This window comes from Pogona vitticeps, chromosome 2 (assembly GCF_051106095.1).
Source record: "Pogona vitticeps strain Pit_001003342236 chromosome 2, PviZW2.1, whole genome shotgun sequence".
In the NCBI taxonomy this organism is placed as follows: Eukaryota; Metazoa; Chordata; class Lepidosauria; order Squamata; family Agamidae; genus Pogona; species Pogona vitticeps.
The window spans coordinates 297,686,473-297,708,731 of record NC_135784.1 but is presented as its reverse complement, the minus strand read 5'-3'; the positions used below and the strand labels follow the sequence as shown (position 1 = coordinate 297,708,731).

At 41.1% G+C, this 22,259-nt stretch overlaps 1 protein-coding gene across 3 annotated transcripts in view; it reads left to right on the top strand.

Annotated features, from left to right (window-relative positions):
• The window catches only part of WDR7 (WD repeat domain 7), a 277,096-nt gene that overhangs the window by 182,446 nt on the left and 72,391 nt on the right, over nucleotides 1–22,259 (top strand). For all 3 annotated transcript variants that reach the window (XM_072992896.2, XM_072992895.2, XM_072992897.2), the window contains one exon: nucleotides 11,097–11,283. In XM_072992896.2, coding sequence (XP_072848997.1) covers nucleotides 11,097–11,283 — 187 coding nt within the window. The remainder of the gene's footprint in view (nucleotides 1–11,096; nucleotides 11,284–22,259) is intronic.

Here is a 22,259-nt window from a genome sequence, read left to right as displayed (position 1 = left end):
AACTTCCTGTCCTTGTAAAATCAGAACTCTTTAAACACACAGTTGACTCCAAAAGTGAATTGGGCTTTAATCTTGAGTCAACATTATTTGAAATATAAGGTATAAAAGTAGAATTAACTAGTCTGAAAAATGTATTACAAACATCACATTTATCTCCATTCTATTATTTACTGGTACTTTTAATATTTATCTAGGGAAAAAGCACACAAAACTTGTACAAAAATGTGCCTGTCACGCAGACAGGATAAACCATTTTGAAACCCATACTTTGGCACTTTTTTTTTTCCAGAAAAGCCATAAAAAGCTGGCAGGTAGATAAGAGATGCATTTTAGGCCTCATCTAATAAAACGATTAAAGTAATAAAACTATGTCTTACTATTTTATTAATTTCATTGCTAGGACATAAAGGGCTCTGGGTGAAATCTTGAAATCAATTGGAGTCTTCCCCTGGGGGTTCAAAAAGTCAAAGTCTTTGTCTCGTCGTATCGGCACTTAAGAGTGCATGTTTTAGTTTCATTTTACTTCGTAGTGGCAAGATCAGCTGAAGTTATTACTTAAAATTAGTTGTTCTAAAAAGAACACGGGGACGGGGCCCATGTATGTTCAGTTGAAGAAGAGGTCCTTCCAAAAGCAGTGTGCCTTCTCAACACAAGCCTCTACCTGAAGTGGTTTCCTAACTGCTAACTTTACCACATTTTAATTAACCTTACTTAAAGCTGGCCAGATTTCCCATATAAGCAGAATTTGAACTTATTAAGTGAGTTACTTAGTGGGGTGGATTTAAGGCCGTTTGAGGCTTTTAGAACCTGTCCTCCACCCATGGATAAGGATGGCTGATGTGCATATTTTAGAGCTAATGGTGGCCAGTCACCCTAGGATCTGCCCCTCCAGCTGAATCTTTAAATGAACAGTAGATCCCATTTGTGTTGGGATTTTTTAAAAATTAAAAACCTTACATTTCCCCTCAATGTGAGATGTTTTTGCTTCTGTTCTCAGCCAGTCAGGAACCATATGCTTTCACATAAAGCAAAGGGAAAGATGCTGAGGGGCCAGGAAGCCCTTTCTTGACTAAGACTGGGAAGATAATGAGACTTGAAATCTACCACCTCAACCTGATTTTGCAAGACTGCAGACTCATTTTTGAACTTATTTTAACAAGAGAGCCTGGCCAGAGCCTGGCCTCAACATGTGGCCATGATGACTGTTGTGACTTTTCTGTGTTTTCTGTATGCCCCTCAGCTTCGTAATGCCATCCTGATGAAGAGTCCTGTAGGACTCAAAAACTTGCTGATATATGAGGTAGTAGTGATCTAATAAGGATATTTCCCACTTTTCTTTTTAGATTGTGTAAATGGACCACATTGCTGGGATTTTTTGGGGGGGGCTTGTTTTTGTTTTTTGTTTTGCTTTTAACTTAAAAGATTACGGCAATGAACAGAAAAGTTTCAGAGGTTTCTTGAAGTCTTATATTGGCCGGACAGTTGTTAGCTGTGGACCAGTTTTAACTAAGATCATGGCCACTGGTCCCATCACCTCCTGGGAAATAGAAGGGGAAGATATGGAGGCAGTGACAGATTTTACTTTCTTGGGCTCCATGATCACTGCAGATGGAGACAGCAGCCCCGAAATTAAAAGACGCCTGCTTCTTGGGAGGAAAGCAATGACAAACCTTGACAGCATCTTAAAAAGCAGAGACATCACCTTGCCAACAAAAGTCCGAATAGTCAAAGCTATGGTTTTTCCTGTAGTGTTGTATGGAAGTGAGAGCTGGACCATAAAGAAAGCTGACCACCGAAGAACTGATGCCTTTGAATTGTGGTGCTCGAGGAGACTCTTGAGAGTTCCCTGGACTGCAAAGAGAACCTATCAATTCTAAAGGAAATCAACCCCGAGTGCTCATTGGAAGGACAGATCCTGAAGCTGAGGCTCCAGTACTTTGGCCATCTCATGAGAAGAGAAGACTCCTTGGAAGAGACTTTGATGTTAGGAAAGTGTGAAGGCAAGAGGAGAAGGGGACGACCGAGGATGAGATGGTTGGACAGTGTCATCGAAGCAACCAACATGAATTTGACACAACTCCGGGAGGCGGTGGAAGATAGGAGGGCCTGGCGTGCTCTGGTCCATGGGGTCACGACTGGACAAACAAACCTGAAGGCACACAGCCAGAACCACTTGTGTCAATTTGTAAGTTTGGACCTTAAAAGTTTCCCATTCCCAAACTGTGGGACCAGTAGGGTTCCACCTCTCATAGAGTGCTGGCTGAGCCTCATGGTGCAGTGGTTAAACTGCAGTCCTGCAGCTGCTCTAGACATGGGTTCAATCACAGGTATCCAACTTAAGATTCATTCAGCCTCCCATCTTCCCAAGGTCACTGAAGTCAATACCCAGCTTGCAAGGGGGGGGGGAGGCAATGTGTAGCCTGCATAATAAAGTAGTAAACTGCCCAGAGAGTGCTTTAAGCATTATGGGGTGATATATAAGCAGCATGCTTTTTTTGCTTTTTCCCTACCCGCAATTCACTTGTGTACTGGGGCATTGGCCAAGGGGAGGTGGACGATGTCCTTGAGATTGCAGTTGTGGCCATGGCAGTACTTGGACTTAAGGAGAAGTGGGAGCCAGGAGAGGAGGACTGTTGGGTGGATGCCATGGATTGGAAGGCATGTGAGGCCTAGGAGATGCTGCTGCTTCCAGGGATGTTGAAGGCTGGATGGGAGATAGTCCAAAGACATGATCCCGAGAGCAACTACTGTCTCAAGCTGCTTGTACTACTGAAGGAAACTGCCTGGGTCCATTGGGACCAGACAAGGAGCTGAGAGGCTCGGGGGCTTGAAAACGAGTGGCAGGCTTGCCACCAACAGAAGAAGCACATGGGGCAAGCAGCCTCACTGGAAAAGCACCACAATCAGCCTCCCTCCTGGGCCTGGGAAGGTCAGCCTCCCACTCCTCTGGCCCACTGCGTGGGAGATGCCAGCCACGTCTGTATGGAGTTTGGCTGTGCCACCCAGGGGAATGACCACACATACGGGCCAGTGGCAGCCTGCAGGGATTGCCAAGGAGTGACTGTGGAGGGAGCCTTTGCCACCCACCCCTAGAGATGGTCGGCAGCATGCATCCAACACCTTTGGTGCAGAAAAACCCCTGCCTTGACCTGGTAGAGGAGGCGAGACTCTGCTCCTCCCAGTAAGAGACTATGCAGGGGCTGTTCCCCAAAGACTGAAGGAATGAAGTCAGCTCCCCAGTACCCTGAGCTATGGGTTTTACGTTAATGGCCCTGTTGGCCCTTCAAAAGCTCTGTTGCTCCATAAAGGAACCTGTTTCAGCAACTACTCTTGGTTTTGTCATGGCACGATGGCCACTCACACAATCCGTTTAGGGTCTTTACCTTAAATACCAGTATTTTGAATTGGGCTTGGATATGCACTGGCGGTCAATGGAACTGACACAAAAGTATGTTACTACATGTTAGACTTTCTGGCCCCCATTATTATTCCTGAGAACATTGCTGAGGAACATTAACATACTGATTGATGTATGTCTGCCATGTTTTAAGTGCTTGAAATTTCACTGCATGAATCTATAAATATATTAATAATATTTTATTTTACTTCATTAGCTTTAATACAGTGGTGCCCCGCATAACAAGGTTAATCCATTCCAGATTAACCTTTGCTATGGGGAAACATCGCTATACGGATGGAAAAAAAAACCCCATTGGGTTCCAAATGGGCCCAAAACTCACCGTTCTGCGATGTTTCCCCATGTTCTGGAGGCCATTTTGGGTGTTCCGGTGGCCATTTTGGGTGTTCTGGTGGCCATTTTGGAACCGCCGAACAACTGTTCCCCCTCGCAATGCGAAGAAACATCGGTATGCGATCGCATTAGCGATCGCAAAATCCGCATCGGTATGCGGATTCATCGTTAAACGGTGTGCTCATTATGCGAGGCACCACTGTATATTTTTTAATAAATCATGTACTATATTCAGATAACAGAAATCTAAACAGTATTTCTGGGCTTCTAGTATGCAGTTTTGATCCATGGTTTTCAAGAACTATGTATCCCCCTCCCCTATATCACCCCAAGAAGTGCTATGCAGTTTTTTATTTACTTTTGCAGTCTGATTTGGACATGAATAAAAACTCCTCTATGGAAAAAAAAATCACATTCCACCTCCTCTCACCTCTGAGAGATAGGTATCTCATCTAGTCACAATTGCCTCTTAATCAATTCCGTTCTATGCTGTTCTCTCGGTTATTTTTTTCTGGTTTTCCCAATTCAGGCACATCTGTAGCTTATTGTAATCCTTTGAGCTAATATGTAAACTTGTTAATAGACACTGGGTAAATATGAAGGCGCCAGCCCCTTCACATCCTTGCTAATGCAGTCCTTGGCTACTGTACCAAGGCCGATGTGTATTGGCGGATTTGCATTAGCATAGACGTTGCTCATCCTGCACTAGATAATGGACTCAAAGGTTAAGAGCAAAGGATCCCAACAGCCCCAATCAGCGGAGCCTTTCTAGGGCTAATTACCTCTTCACTGCACTGACTCTAATGTGACATGTTTATTGCCTTAACTAACAACTCATTAGCTTAGTTGATGTTTTTGTCAATATTAATTCGTTCATTTAAGCCAAGTCAAAGCTTAAACAAAGATGTCCAGACTGAAAAGTGGGCAGCAGAGTGACTTTTGTTTAGTTCATCTTCCCCCCCCCCAGCTCAATTTAAACAAGATAAATGTTGACAAGAGAAATATTTAAAGTGTCTGTTGGTAGTAGGTATTTGCTAATCTGCTTGTGTTCAAGGGCTTGAGTGTTTTATTTAAATAGGAGGAGGCTTAAATGGCCTAGGAGTAAAATGTTTAATAAATTCAAATAATACATGTGTTCGGAAGAACCAATGGACTATATTTAGCAAACCAGTCTCCTCTCCAATTGATTACATTGGGGTATTGGTGGACGATGCACTGACTGGCCAACCTCCGCTCAGCTGCTGTATGTGACAGGCAGTTTATTCAATAAGCAAAAATATGAAGCTAGGTTTTGAGAACAGCCTGTAGGAAGGAGGAGGGAAATATAAAAATCAATATTTTGTTTCAATCACAGCAATAAGTAGCTAAATGAATGATATTAAAAAGAGCTACTGTATAATAGCATCACGGTAATGATCAATTACATTTATTGCAGAAAGTTACTTGTTTAGCTTTCATTCACATATTACTAATGGATGATTGCTGCAGTTCATTATTTCACTCTGCTTCATTTGAAAATGAAAATAATCCATTACAAGATTCATTATCTCCATTTCTGCATGCATAATCTGAATGTGGAAAAATATGATACAGGCTTTATGATGCAGAGGGGGCTGGTGTTTCGTTACTGTTTTGTGAGGGGTTTTTTTAAGCCGCAGAGAAGAGATGTGGAAGTGTAGATCAAATTAATCAGACTGGGAGCTGATGATGTAGCATAGTATGGATCGGAAGGCTCCCAGTCACTTCTCTTAATTGAACATAGCTGTTAACTCCAGTGCAGTAAATGTAAATGAAAATGTGGAGTTTATTGTGTTATCTGTAGAGAGCCATAAATGTTGAAAGTGCTTTTCACATCCCACCACTTCACAGGGATATGAAGCCAAAATGATTGGTGGCTATAAAACTCGGAACAGTGAGCAGCTTCAACCCTATGGGATCGGCTGTAGACATCTATGGCAGCATTGCATGAGGATCCGGGCAAATCTGAAAACTAATTCAATAGTTGTAGACCTCTAGTAAGCCCTACCAATAAAACAGGTTACAGTTCCAAACAACAGAACAGAACAAAAAGCAGGAGGAAGCAAGATATACTGATGAATAAAATAGCCAATTACAAATTAGCAAAAGTACCAAAATGGTTAGCCTTGTAAAGGTTCTTCAAGAGTTGATATTTTTGATGAATCTGTTGATCATCACACACACCCTCTCCAGTAGTCTGTTTCCTGTCAGCTCATCTGCCATCAGCAAGCTTTCATTTGTTTTTTTCCTGCTGCACAGCACGCGAATCTCAGCCACTTTTAGATGCTTAAAAGGTTCCAGAATATCTGTACAGACTGATTTTTCTGGAAAGCCCACCAGTGCCTTTCTGGAGCAGGTTATGGTTGTAAGGATATCTAGGAAGAAAGCATGGTTTGAAGTGATCAGCACCAAATCTCAAGATGATCTGCTCACTTGATCTGTTCATACTATGGATCTGCTCACTTGAACAGATCCATGGTATGAATATACATTGCCACCATCCAAATATTATTTGAACCTGACCTTTCATTTTGTCCTGTAAGTAGACAGGCATAGAGTCTGGCTTGAGCACATTCCTTTATGTGTGTATTTATTTCTTCTTTTCCCAGCCTAACAAGATTACGGTGTCTTTTCTTCTTTCGCTTTTGTTTTTAAGGCAGGTTTATTCGTTTCTTATAGCATGAATGAACTAAGCTAAATATTTTTAAAATGTCTTATTTAAACAGGAGTAGCAACCACATGATCGAAATAGCTTCTGCTTCTGTCTGCAACTAAAAAGCTTTGGAACATCCAAGGTGCTTTGCTTTTAAATTGGTGGACAATCGACAAAGTGAAAAGCAAAAAAAGTAAAGTCTGGCCATTCCCTGTCACTCCAGCCCCCCTTTTTAAATATATGTCTTTATTAGCAACACACACACACACAAAAAAGTGGTCGGTCATTATTAAGTCATTTCACATTCTTTGTAATAGCATAAATCTTAGTGAACTAATTTCAGTTTAAAGTCCTTATAATAAGGAATCTCTGAGGATTGTAAGTGTAATTGACCTATATATTAACACATAATTATTTAAGGCAGCATTCATTTCTTCCATGGACTCTTCACCCACACATTTTAGCCGCCATTTTGGCAGAAGTTTCTTTTCTCTGTGTTCAGGCCTGTCTGTTTGTGTTGCACCTATCTTATCATGAACTGGAATACCACATGATGAAAGCTTCTTATTGTTTCTCGTTGCTATAGGGGCATGGAGGCGCTGCGGGTTAAACCGCAGAAGCCTCTGTGCTGCAAGGTCAAAAGACCTGCAGTCGTAAGATGGAATCCATGTGACGGAGTGAGCTCCCCTTGCTTGTCCCAGCTCCTGCCAACCTAGCAGTTTGAAAGCATGCAAAATGCAAAATGCGAGTTGATAAATAGGTACCACCTTGGTGGGAAGGTAACGGCGTTCCGTGTTTAGTCGTGCTGGCCACTTGACCACGGAAACTGTCTTTGGACAAATGCTGGCTCTACGGCTTGGAAACAGGTATGAGCACTGTGCCCTAGAGTCGGACACGACTGGACAAATTGTCAAGGGGAATCTTTCCCTTTACCTATTGCTATAGTAGTGTAGTCACAGCTGAGCCACTTTTGCCTTCAAGCCAGAGCCAGTTGTATGACAAGGAAAGCAAGGAGCCATAAGAGAGCAGGTAAAGTATAAGGATTGCAGAGCCAGAGACTGGGAATTCAATTCTCCATTGTTCCTCCCTGAGATGGGCTGGACTCAGTCATCCATAGGGTTTCTTCCAGCACTGCAGCTGAAAGATTAAGAACTGCTGGATACGAGTTCAGTGGTTTGTGGAGCTCTAACCATTCCTGCAAGGGACGTGGTGGCATTGCGGGTTAAACTGCAGAAGCCTCTGTGCTGCAAGATCAGAAGACCTGCAGTTGTAAGATCGAATCCATGCAACGGAGTGAGCTCCCGTTGCTTGTCCCAGCTCCTCGCCAACCTAGTGGTTTGAAAGCATGCAAAAGCAAAATGCAAGTAGATAAATAGGTACCACTATGGTGGGAAGGTAACGACATTCCGTGTCTAGTCGCGCTGGACCATGTGACCACGGAAGATTGTCTTCGGACAAACGCTAGCTCTATGGGGTGGAAACGGAGATGAGCACCGCCCCCTAGAGTCGGACACAACTGGACAAATTGTCAAGGGGAACCTTTACCTTTACCTTTAACCATTCCTACATTTGGTAAAATCTTAAAGTTAGGTTCTGTCCTGCAGTTAGATTGCACAACATAGAGTTCACACTGCACTGCATGCATGTCTGCCTATTAGTTGCCCCTTTCTTTTCCTGATGGCTGTTGTTAAAACTGTGGTCCATAGATCTTTTTTCACTAAAGGCACACTGAAAGTGTCAGAAGATCATACCAATTTGTAGCTCTGTACTGAGTTCTTGCAGGAAAGGGAGCAGGGTGCTGAGAAAGAAACTTTACCCCTCCATATTCATCATCTACCATGATACAAGGTAAAGCATTATGCTAAAATAAAGTACTGTAAAAGCCCTGGCTTTCTTTAAAAGTTCAATTCTGCAGTGTCATTCTCAAGTTTTGTTACAAGCTATTTTACGTATTTCTCCTCACTAAATGGTTTACCTTTTTCAAGTGTATGTTTAGCTTAATTGACTGCTATGGGGCAAGTTAGTTTATTGTTCAAAACGAAGAGAGAGGAGAGATTAAAGGATGTGGTGGAGCTTGTCTAAAACAGGGATCAGTTGATTTAAGTCTTGAACAGTTAAGTTGTTTGTATGCATATGGTTCACTGATGCTCTTTTTAAATTAAGTGATAGTGCTTATTTTGGATCATTTGACAGTTCAGGCACAGCTAGTCCATACTAAGAAATCTTGGTTGTGTGTCCTGGATTAGGAGCATATGAGATACCTTGCAGAATCAGACCAAGGTTTTTATAGGTCTCTCTGTCTCTATGATAATCCCAGCAACCAACAGACACCGTAGGTAGCCCAGTGGATATTACCCAGCACTCCACCAGTGGATAACACATCTCTGTGTTCTAATGAATGAACAACAAAATGGGGGGGGGGGGTTGTCCCTTAAACTCAGGTAGTACTCCCTATACTGATTTTGCTATGGCTGGGAGTCCTCCCAATTGGCTCTTTCAATGCATACTTGTGTTATTTGTGGAGGCTAGAATATTTGTATAAGAGGAAAAGCAGATTTCCCCCTTATTCCTTGTCATTTCATTTCTTTGGAAGTAGTGCCGTGAAATGCATAGCACAAATATGTCTCCCAGCATATCACCCAGAATTTCAGACTAGCACATCACTTCTACTTCTGTCTGTGAAGATTCTCAGCCATCCAGATGAGGTTAGCTTGGAAGGTGAGTCATGGCAACTGGACCTCTTCAACCTTCTTTCAAAGTAATAGGGAAGAAGTCCAGTTGCCATGACTCAACTTCCAGATAACTTCTACTTCTCTGTTTTCATTTCACAAGAAGATACTTCCAAAGAGAGGAGACCCTAAGTGGTTATATGCTATCACTGAAGAAACTTGGGAATAGAAAGCTTGTAATCATAGTAAAAGAGTGAATTATATGTCACTCCAGCATCTCTTGAAGGCTAGAGCCATTTGCATTCCACTTCTTCAGAATTACTCACTAGAATTACATTTCATACAGCACCATTCACAAATGCTGGAAGAGCGACTTCTGGTATTCCTCAGTTTGTCATAATCAGCATGCTTAAGAGAATCATTAAATCTTGCGCATATATTCTCACAGATTCGTGTAGACTTCCTTTCTTCCCATTTCTTTACCACTGCAGTGGATTGAAAGATGGTCATCATTTCAAAGCTACTCTGTCAAGTTCTAGTGGTTCTGTGTTTTCTTGAAGAGTGTGCGTGCGTGTCAGCTTTTGGTTAGTGATAGGCAAGCAAGCTCCTTACTTCATTTCTAAATGAAGTTCCAGGTTTTTCATTGGCATGTGGTTTAGGATTAGAGATGGGGATATTTGTATTCGTATACGAATATGAATATCCCCATGCAGCTGGATTTAACAAGGGTCTGGCCCCTGAGGCCAGACGGTCCACTCACGAGTCTGCCATCGGTGGTGGCTTCGCTCATCCTTCCAGTCACTCCTAGAGCGCCGCAGCAACAGTTTCCTGGCAGAGGTTCTAGAACAAGGATTCTAGAATCCAATTTCCAGGAGGAAAATGGGAGCTAACGCAGCCTCTCCCCACCCACCCCCACCCCGATACCTTGTTAGTCTTGGACAGGGGAAGGAGGAGGGAACAGAATTGTGGCAGGCATCTTGTGCCCACTTGCCTATGAGGACACAGCCATTTGAATTTTCATGCTACTCTGACTAAATTATATGATCTCCATTGAATATATCTCTCTGGGGAAGACTGCTGATAAACATTTCAGATTAAATGGAAATTAAGCTGGATCTTACTTTCTAAGGGACGTAGTGGTGCTGCGGGTTATACTGCAGAAGCCTCTGTGCTACAAGGTCAGAAGACTTGCAGTCATAAGATGGAATCCACGTGACGGAGTGAGCTCCCATCGCTTGTCCCAGCTCCTGCCAACCTAGCAGCTCGAAAGCATGTAAATGCAAGTAGATAAATAGGTAGGGAAGTTAATGGTGTTCCATGTCTAGTCACACTGGGCACGTGACCACGGAAACTGTCTACGGACAAATGCTGGCTCTATGACTTGGAAACGGGGATGATCACCACCCCCTAGAGTCGGACACGACTGGACTAAATGTCAAGAGGAACCTTTACCTAAGCTGGATACTGGTAGATCTTTGGGTAATTTTCTAACTCCCAACAGGATAAATATGACATGAGATCTTCACATTGGAGTGGAAAGAGAAAAAAATTGTTGACCTGTCTGCTTATCTGATTACCAGTTTTCTTTCACCCTCCATATTTCTCACAAGTAAAATGGATGTGTGCTTTTTGCTTTTGTCTTTGCGTAAGGCTGTTGCCCATTAGACTCTTCTGTTAGAATCTTTTGTCCCTAATGGCGTAGATTTGGACTTGTGCGGGCAATTTGTCCCAGATTATGACTCATAGGATACACTGGCTAATTGGCTGCCTCATTAGTTGGGCCACTATTTTACATCTGGCCTCACTGTATTTTTGATCCTTGCTGCAAGGAGTTAGACATCTATCTGGCTTTTAGTTCCTTTGTGTTGTGTTGCTTTGCTTTGCTTTTATTGCAAATCCCATAAGTCTGGAACGTCCCTATGTTTACTGTAGAGTGTAACAGTCCATGCTTGATCTCTCTTTTTTGCCCTCTGATTCTGCCTTTCCAATGTTTCTTATGTGACAGGCAAGGCCTTGACATACCTTCTGCTGCAGCCTCCCAGCCCCAAGCTTCCTCCTCACAGCACCATCAGAAGAACTGCCATTGATCTCATAGGACGAGGGTTTACCGTATGGGAACCTTATATGGATGTCTCTGCTGTGCTGATGGGCCTTTTGGAGCTTTGCGCTGATGCTGAGAAGCAACTTGCAAAGTATGTATTCCACTAAATATTTTCATGGTTGAGGGTTGTTTAACATGCTGTGCTTCATATACATTTTGCTGAAATTTCCAGAAATGCTAGCATTCTGTTTATGGGTGGTACAAGTAGGTGGTACTATAGTACAGAAATTTTCTTTGCTCTGAGTAATATTCAGAAAGCAGTGGCATAAAATCATTACACATGGTAATGATATCTAGTAATACATGCTAATATAGTAGGATATGGGACCACCTGTATTGTGTGGGTTCATCTCTTATAGCCAGCTTAAAATGTACTACAGTGGACCCTTGACTTACAGACAGCTTGACTTACAGATTTTTGAGTTACAGACTTCTCTGGCCGCAAAATTTAGGTTTGACTTGCAGACTGAGATTTGACTTACAGACCAGAAAAAAACCAAAATGGAACAAAAACGGCCTGTTACGGGATTAATTGGTTTTCAATGCACTGTAGGTCAATGGAGACTTGACCTACAGACTTTTTGACTTGAGAACCGCCTTCCAATACGGATTAAGTTCTCAAGTCAAGACCCCACTGTATGTAACATCTTGTCTCCAAGCCATGATGAGCTTTAAATCCAATAGTTGTGGTTTATGAGCTGTTAATCAGTGTGTTTCTTTCCTTACCCTTGTCCTTCAGCCCTCATGTTGTGTTTAGGGAAGTTATCCTGACTTAGTGGAAGACTTAAACCACAGTTTTCTCCCACAGGAAACTGGTTGGAACATCATAGAACCTCCACCAAAGCTGAACACGTTGGTGGAAGAAAAGGGTGTAGCGAAGCAGAAGCATGAGCTCTTACAGGTTATTCTCAGACCAAATAAATCAGACAGAGATTACGACATTTGAGAAATATCAACTGGTGGACCTGCTTGCTTTTCAGATATTGTGCACCCTGTGATTCTGTTATGCATAACAGAGTCAACTGCAGGCCTTGCTTGCTTGTCTAAAATCGACTTAGCCCTGAAAAGTCAGGGTTCTTGCTTGTGTATAGAGCCTATATGTAAATCGGAACTTTTTCTCTTCAAACCCTTCTCATGTGCAGAAAGTGATGCAGGGAGGGATAGTTAGCCGCTTCTCTCTGTGCATGTTGACAGTGCTGGATTAAAGGGATGTCTAACTAGGCCTTTAGTTTTTTCTCGAACCTTTCTGATGGGATACCAAAGCAAAATGAAATGTGCTGCTTATGGCACTTAAAGCACTCTCTGGGCTCTTTACAATTTAATTATGCAGGCTACACCTTCCCCGCCCCCCCGCTGGGCACTCAATTTTCCAGCCTCAGAAAGATGGAAAGTTGAGTCAACCTTAAGCCAGGCCAGGAAGCAACTCAGGTTGTGAGCAGAATCTTCACTACAGTTTAATCAACTGTGCCATGAGGCTGCTCATTCTGTAGTTAGGGAGAATTATAGTGAACATTTGTGTATACTCTGCTTTTCTAATTACTACTTCATAAAAAGAACTTATTAGCTTTATAAATTTAAAAAATGGCATTTCAAAAAAACCCTAATTACTATTTTTTTTTCAATATTGAACGCATTCTGGCTTTGCTGTAACTTTAAGCCCATTAACTCATATGGAGTTATTAATAGTTTCCTTCAGGGATGGTAAAATTTCTTCTTCAGCGTGGCCTCTGTGAATGCACACATTAAAGGGTTAAATCAGCGCCTGCGCTGGACCTCTCGGAACCTTCTCGAGCTTTTAATAGAAAAATAACAAAGTTTAAGGTTGCCTGTAATGCGCATGCTCCACCCGCCAAAGCCTCAGTTCCATTTTTCCGCCGAGCGGTTTGGAACCTCTCACTCCCAGCTTATATTCTACTGGTTTTTCGACTGAATTTTATGGACTTTCGAACTTGGAATTTCCCTTGACTACTCTGCCTGCTATTGCCCCGACCTTGGACTGTTCATTGGTATCGCCTATTGCGTTTTCTCTTTTAACTTGGTTGCCTCGGAATTTTCCCACCCCTTCACCTCACCGTGCGACGTTTAAAGTAGGAAAACCCCTTTCTATACTAGCTTATGTCCCGCTCCGGAACCTTTAGCTGGTGTGTGGTTTGTTCTAGGAAGCTTCCTTTTCATGACGGGTACGATCGCTGTCTTTTTTGTTTAGGGGAGTCCCACCAAACCCAATCCTGTAAACATTGCAAAGGTTTTACAAAAGCTGCTTTAAAAGTCAGACAGCAGAGACTTAAATATCACCTCTGGGATACCACTCTCTCTTCATCTAAACCATCAGAAATGGAAATCGCTTCCCCCTCTGCAACTCCTCGATCTGAGACCCGAAATGGCTCACCTCAATCTTCCCTCAGTAAAGCCTCTGATAAACCGGCAAAAAAATCCACTGCTATGAGGAAATCGGCATCTTCAGCGTTGAAATCGACCAGAACTTCCTCTTCTAAGACTATTAAACAAACAAAAATGAAGGCTCCAGTTAAAGCCAAGGACCATCATACACAGTTACCTCCGGTCTCTGCTTCACTTCCTTCTCCTATCCTTGAAGACTCCTCTCAAGACCGAGAGTCCTTGTCTGAGGCAGGAACTTCGCTTCCCCCCAGACAGGCTGAGCCATTACCACCTGAAGGCATCTCTGATGCCGAGCCAGCTTGCCCATGCTACTGTAGTCTTGGCTTCTGCCCCTCATAGCCCTGTGTCAACTGGGCGGGCGTCTTTGGCTCCATCGGCATCTTCGGTTGCTTCGAGACCGAGCTCTCCACCTCGAAAGCGACCAGTCAAGACCAAACACAGTTCTCCTACTTGACGTCGATCTCCTCGATGTGAAGTAGTGGTACTTCCTCGGTCATCTCAACGTCGACATAGGGACAGATCGGACAACTCCAGCCATTACGAACCGAGGCGTAAGAAGCATCAGCGTCGACACCGAAGAGACTACTCTTTTTCTGACACCTCCTCGACGTCAAGTGAGAGACATAGAAGAAGGAAAAGGGTGAAGTATGTATACACTTCCTCCACCTCTTCTTCTCCATCAGCATCGCCCCACAGACATCAACGTTGAAAGCAAGTCGACGTCAGCAAAAGAAAGGACATCTCCAGGGATGCAAGGAAGTGTCCGACTGACTCCGCTCCTCAGTTTTCAGTGTCGACTGTCGGGCGATCTTCTCAACAGACTGCTTATTCTTCCCACAATGTCGAGAAGTATTCACATAGGAGACTCCATCATACTTCGACCTCAGATCAAGAGGACATTTTTTCAGCTGGTTCCTCTGCTCCTGAGAACGATGTCCCTCAAGAGCCATTGGTGGAAGACTTACCAGAGGGAGAGATAGTTGAGTCGGATGCTGCTGACAACCATGCTTCCTCTCTCTCTGAGGACTTTTCATCATATGCCCATATGCTTTCAAGACTGGCAAAAAACCCTCAAAATTGACATTGATCAACCTCTTCCACCTACAGAGGACCTCATATTTGGTGACATAAGCCAAGAAAGATCTCCACCACTTAGTCTCACATTTTTACCAGCTTTAATGGAAATTATTAAGGACGCTTGGAACCAGCCATCCACTTCAGACCCTATGTCGAGACGCACAGAGAATTTGTACCGCCTCCATGGGGATGACACCAATTTTCTTCTCAAACATCCAATCCCCAACTCCCTGATAGTTGAAACTAGCTGCTCAAAACCAACTGGACAATCCCATGTAACTTCAATAAATAAGGAAGGCCAAAAATTAGAGGTACTCGGGAGGAAAATTTATTCACTCATCTCATTCCTCCTTTGTGTCACAAACTACCAGACAGCCTTGGGCTATTAATAGTTTCCTTCAGGGATGGTAAAATTTCTTTTTTAACCTGAATGGAAGAAAATCTCTTTAAATGTGGCTTGAAATAACATGCAGTCGTGACAAGTATGTGTCTGTCTGTCTGCTGTCCATTTGTATTACATGCATTTATTTTCTGACATGCTATTTAAACTGGAATTTTTTAATACATCTGTATTGAATATGCAGCCTTTTTAACCATATGGAATCATTGTGATATTGTTCAAAGAATTCTCAGAGAGCCAATCATGCTGTCTAATTTACTGTGAGGCAGTTCTGTAGACATGATAATAAACAAATATGAAAAAGCAATAAAAACAATAATAGACTTTCCATATACTGTAGGAATTTTCAAAACTATTAATGCAGTGTAACAAACTATACCAGCTAAAAGAGGAAGGGATAGTTTGATCTATTTTATGACTTAAAGTGTGTACTAAAAACAAGGTATGAAAAAATACATTAACAGCATTTTTAACAGAATTGGATTGTTATGGGCAGGAGGAATCTATTGCAATAAATTTAAAATTAATGCCATATATAGTTTCTCACTGATGCCTGTAGTGTGAGGGGGAGTGAATAGATTTTAAAAAATCAACACAGTCATTTCCCATTGTTTTTCTGAAAAAAATATTTAAAGAATGATATGGCGTATTCCAGAGGATTGGGATGAAAAAAGAAAAAGAAATATAGTTAATTAAGATGATCCTGGACTTTTAGTATCATTTTTATTCATTTTGTGGAACTATGTATATATGTTATATTTGATAAATAGCCTGATTATTCTTTGGGGCAATAATTCCTGTCAGTATATTTATAGAATACAATATAGAAAAGAGGAAATTAGTGCTTTTTTTTCCTTTCCAGCTAAACCGCTTTTCCTTGATGTGAAAGGCACAGATATTGTGCAGCATTTGGTTGGTGAACTGCTTTAGTTCATGTTCTCTTCAAATGCTTCTTATAGGGTGCAGAACATTTTCCTTTGGACTTGAACAAGATTATATTTCTTTTTTTTTTCTTTTGAGGAAAAATTATTGATGGTTATTTTTGTATTATCTCCTAAAGGTTAAGAAGTCTTTTCTCAGTGACTGTGTTGTTGATGGGTTTCAAATTTATACTTTATTGTAACTTGAAATATTAAAACATTTTAATGTTACTTTCATAATCAAATGTAAAATTGTAAGTCAGATATTATTATACCAGCCAAAGACTACAGCAAAAAAGGGTCAAAATACAGGTTTTCATTTTTTAAAAAAAGCATGTCTTTTGGGATGGTTAAACAGTTGTATTGTATTTATACTTTTTGAATTAGGTGCTGTTTTCCAGAATTTTAAAAAACCATTAAAGCAAACTGAATCTTTATTTGTATGTGGATCTGTGTCACTTTATGAAAAAGTCAGTTTTGATTATCTACAGCCATGCTACAGCCTCACAAATATGAAAACACAAAAGTGTAATTTCCTATCACATTATACTTTGTTGCCATTGAAGAGTATATTAAACTATTCTATTATTTTATTTTTATAATTTTTGCTCTTCATGTAAAGTCTTTTGAATCAAATATAAATTTGTTTTGTCTGATTGTTTGCCCTTTGTTTTATGATTGTAACATAATATACCATAATATCTTACACTGAATGCCTATTATTAGTAAATATTTTCATGTTCTTCTTCCGTTCACTGAGTATTCAGTGACTTACCAAAAAGAAAGAAAGCACTAAGTAATGTACAGATATGTTAAAATCACAGATATGAAATTAAAAGTAGACACAATTCAAATTTAGAAAGGAGACGACTGCATTTTCAATGGGCGAACAAACCATGTAATCCATGTAATCCTGCAGTGTTAGTATTTTATAGCTTTTGCCTAGAGAACAAGAGATAATAAAGTCACCTCTGTGACAAGAATGTGTTTTGATCTGTTTGGTACTAGCACAAAAATTATATTTCGAAGCATGTTCAGCACCTGCGATTATAAATGTCAGGGATGAGGCAGCACAGTCTTGTACGTAGCAGAAAAGGATATAGTTGCATGACTTTCTTTTAGGCTCTCAAAATGCACACACAAACACACACCCTTTTCACACCGTTGATGAATCTTGCAATAATTTCCTTGCAATTCATATTAATTATTTATGCAAGCCAATGCAAGCCATAGAATTGCATCCCTCATGTGAACAAATGCATTAGATGCATGGTGATAGAAATCAGGATTTCTTTGTGTGCCCTGCATATTATTTTCTGTAGACTCATTTTGTTACACTTTGCAGCACAACAAATTTGTTTTTTTAAAAAAACACACAATACCACTCAAGTCTCCAGTCATTCCAGAAAGATTCAGGATTTTTCTCCAATTTAAAATTCCCCCTGTTAAACACCCAATCAGAAAATATCGCTTTAGCATCTAAATTCTCAATGTGTAAGGAGAGCTGTACATGTCTTTTGAAAACTAATCAGCTGACAGCAGTAAACAACAACAACAATCAGAAATGATTTAATGGGTATGAATGAAAATATGTATTTTAATAGTTGATTGATTAGTGAATGATAGTTGGTGCTATATTGTTGATATATTTGCCACTTCTAAACGTTAGTGGACACTATTCTTTCACCAGTTGTGTAATCCTAAACTATATGATGATGAAAGTGCTTCAGTTTTTGCTTTGTTCTATATGTGTGTTAATACCGTGTGATTACTTTGGATTTTCTTGCGAACGAAATCAGCATGCACAGCAGTCTTCCTCGTATGAATATATGTACCTAGTCATTGTTCTGAGTCATTTGATGACTTGGATCTTTTGTGTGCATTATACAGAGGTAAATATCGATAGCTACGATTGCAGCGTATTTTCTGGTTCAGCAAGAACATGTATGTGATGTTAATACTAGCTTGAAATATATTTAATGAAAATCTTTTTAACTGCTTGGAGAGCAGGAGTTTGGGTATGTGCACATGTGTCTGTGAATGTGTGTTTACATGCAGATTTTAACACCCAAGTATGGTTTTTCAGGATGCTGTTGTATGCTTCCTGCTATACCGCTAGCTGTCATAAAGATTAGTATTGCCCTCTGTATACAGAGCTGCTGAATAAATGAATGTATCAGCATGTAGCCTTGAGGAGACCAAAGCAATTTTCATCATGATAAATTGCAAAATAAGCGAGAAAGTGTTTGCTTATTAATCCATAACAAGATTTAGATTGAAAACGGCCTGTTACATGCGTGACAGGTACAGTACTGACTGCAGAGGGACTTAAGATGGAAAGAAATGGAGCAACAAAGTGTACAGGGGGTTAAGTGTGCATCTTACCCTCCCGGTGCCCTGCTGAGCTGCCCCTTTTTTGTGCCTGATTTACCGTGCACACAATAACAGCGCACAGCTGCCTCGCTTCTGTCTGTGATGTTAAGCATGGTTTATAAAGGAGCTTTTATGTCGAGCGTGTGGTTCCGAAGGGGGGAGGGAAAAAAATCACTTCACATTTATTGACAAAGGGAAACACATGCAGTGTTTATCTTTTTGTGTGTGCTGTGTGTTTGTGTGTGTGTGTGTGTGTGTGTGTGTGTGTGTGTGTGCGCGCGCGCACGTGTTGAATAAAATACATTTCCTGGCTGTAGTGTGCTGGAAAGCTTTGAATTTCTCCTTTGCAGGTCAAACCCAGCTCTCTCTTCCTGCCATTTTGTGCACCCCTCCCCAGAAAAAAAGATTAGACTGTAGAAGATGCGTCGAGTGAACTGCACAGGAGGATTAAGAGCATTTTTCTAGCATTAATTAGGCTTTGATTTCTAGGCTTGAACAGCTGTAGGGATCTTTGTTGCCCATAATTTTCCTCCTTTGAATTATAAGCTGCAGTTTGATTCAGATTATTCTGTACAGTTTGTCTTGCATGCTTCAGTGTAATTAAGCCAGGCTCTTATTATGATGATTCTTTTTCAATTTAAAGCAATTTGAGAGGAATTTATCAACACTTTTTCTGCGAATCTCTCATCTGTTTCAGTAGAATTTGGTCTGGAACAGGGCTCAGGGGGGAGCAGTTACTCTTTTCATCTTTGGACAAGAATAATTGATGATGGGAAGGAACATAACAAAAGTTTGATAGTATAAAAATACTGTATAAGGAAAATACTGTATGTGTAAATGCAAGGTAGGGCCCTGGAATCCGAGACATAGACTGTAAATGTGGACTTAAGAAACTAGGGCTGAAATACTTCCAAACCAAATAATTATTTGGGAAAAGAACAGTATTTCTCGACCAAGGGAACAGTCAGATTTTTCAGGTATGGGGAGGCAAATACATGATCTTCTCACACTTAATACAAATTTATTTAACTCTTGTGTTTTAGTGATGTTTGGTCTCCCTCTGTGACACAAAATGTGCTAAAAGCATTTAAACTGATTGCCAAGTATTCTCATTTTTTAAAAAGCATATGTGTTTATTTGGGATGGTGCATTTTAAAAATTTCTACCAAGAGGAGGGCATTTATTCCTTTTTCTCGAATGTGCAGAACTAGAGAGGGAAACCAGACATTGCCAATCTGATTTTTAAAATTGCATTTTAAAAATAGTTTCACATTCTTTGCTGGATCTCTCTCAACGGAAATCTTAAAAGTCTGTTTTCCTAAGGATTCCTGGAAGGTCAGATGGTCAGAGTTTTGGATTGGGTCTTGAAAGAGCAAGGTTCTAGGCAAAATAGAAAGGTAACTAATAAATATGAACGTGTTAGTGCTTCAGGTGAGAGCATCCAGATGCATACTGTACTTTGAATTCCTAAAGTATCCGAGAAAAAGCCATTATATTTTAAGTTTGCTTTTGGAAAGGGAAACAATAGTAATCTATTTTAAAAACAACAACAACACTCTTCCTACTTTCTAATGTGAAAATACGTTGGTCAACATGAGAGTCAGGACCTTTTTGTTTGTAGTCTCACATTTATGGAATTGCCATACTGTACACAAAACAGTGAAATATGTTTGTTTCTGTAATAGACGTGGACATGGGCAAGCACGGACAACATTTTCTTGGATTCCTGATAGAATGGCACATGAGTTCTCAGTTTCTTCATATGTATATCTAGAAACTGTTTGCATCAATTTCTGACTTACATAAATGATCATACAGCGGTGCCTCGACTTACGACCATAATCTGTTCCAGAAGATGGACATAACTCGAAATGGTCATAAGTCAAAGCACCATTTCCCATAGGAATGCATTAGAATGCAATTAATCCATTCCAGACCAAAAAAAAAACTCAAAAAAAAAATTCCAAGCCCCATCGGAGCACCATGGGGCTGGGGGGAAAATTTTAAAAAACCCACAGACGCCACAGCCAGCTCCATCAGAACATGATGGGTTGGGGGGGAATTAAAAAAAATCACACACACACAGCCAGCCCCATTGGAACGCCATGGGGCTGGGAAATTTTAAAAAACAAACCACACACCACAGCCAGCTCCATTGGAATGCCATGGGGCTGGGGGAAATTTTTTTAAAAAAACAACCACACACACACACACACACACACACACAGCCCCATTGAAATGCCATGGGGCTGGGTGGAAAAAATAAAACCCCCCCTGCAGCCAGCTCCATCGGAAAATTAAAAAAAACCACATACAGCCAGCTCCATTGGAACGCCATGGGGCTGGGGGGAAAAATCAAACACACACACACACACACACACACACACACACACACACACACACACACACACACACACACACACAAACACACACACACACACACACACACACACACAGAGCCAGCTCCATTGGCTGGGGAAAAACACGCACCAAAAAAACAAAACAAAAAAAATCACAGCACAGAAACATAACCCCCCCCAACCCACCTTGTAAATGGACTCACCCAGAAGCAGAAAGGAGCACCAGGCAGTCTGAAGCCTCTCTGCAAACACATGCACACTAACCGTTGGGGCGAAAGAGCTACAAAGAAGCTCTCCGCCGACTAACGGTTAGCCCTCTAATTTGAATTCTCTACCTTTTCTCCTGCCTCTTTTGATTGCATCTCAAAGCTCCAGCTGCAAGTCGAAGCAAAATTTTGTGGCCGGAGCTGGTCACAACTCAAAATGGTTGTATGTTGGGATGCTCATAAGTCAAGGCACCACTGTATAGTGAAAAGGAGAAAACATAATATTTTTCTTCACCTAAAATTTTATTTGTACCAAAAATCCATGTTTAGTCCATTGAGACAATGTGATATAATCGTTATTCTTTCAGACCAGGAATTGGCGGGAGGGGGGGTTCAGATCATCTACAGTTAAAGGAGTTTGCTAGATAACTTTGGGCCAATCACTGCATCTGAGTCAGCTATCTTGAGATTGTTGTGCAGAGAGAGAACCAGTTACCGTGCATATTGCCTTGTGCTCCTCGGTGAGATAGAATTATAGTAGATGGGCAAGCAACCATTTCTTGGAGAAAGCATCCTTGAGTGTGTCTTGTTGCCTATTTATAGGAAATTCTGTCTGATGATAGATGCTTAGTCTTAGTGGAATATAAGATAATATGCCAGCCACTTCCTTGATGCATTGTGGGGAAACTGACCATATGACACAGGTTCATGTGGTCTTTTCTCGATGATTCAAAACAATCTTAAGGTCCCCAAATGAGACCGTTACACAACTATCCCATTGCATGCCTGAAATTATTTTTTAAGGACAAAGCCACTTAACATGACAACATCCAGTCCCTTAAGTTGGTTTCTATTCCTCTTATCACCCTGTTGCCTTCCTCTGAACCTGTTCCAGTTTGTCTGCATCCTTCTTAAAGTGCAGTGTCCAGAACTAAACAAAGAACTTAAGATGAGTGCTGAATAGAGAGGAATGAGTTCTTCACCTGATTTGGAGACTGTACTTCTGTTAATGTAGTCAAAAATAACATTTGCCTTTTTTCACACTTGTTGGCTTGCTCTCAGATCATTTTAGCTTAAATAGTATTATAGTTAGCATCTTCACCTACACATCCACTCTAATTGAGTGTTGGGGGAGTGAGAACAGACAAAAGAAAATGTTTATTTACGCAGCGTGTTGTTAGACTGTGGAACCCCTTACCGCAAGATGTGGTGATGGCATCTAGCATAGATGCCTTCAAAAGGGAATAGGACACATTCCTGGAGGAAAAGTCTATCGCAGGTTACAAGACATGATAGGGATGTATAATCTCCAGGCTTAAAAGGAAGGTACC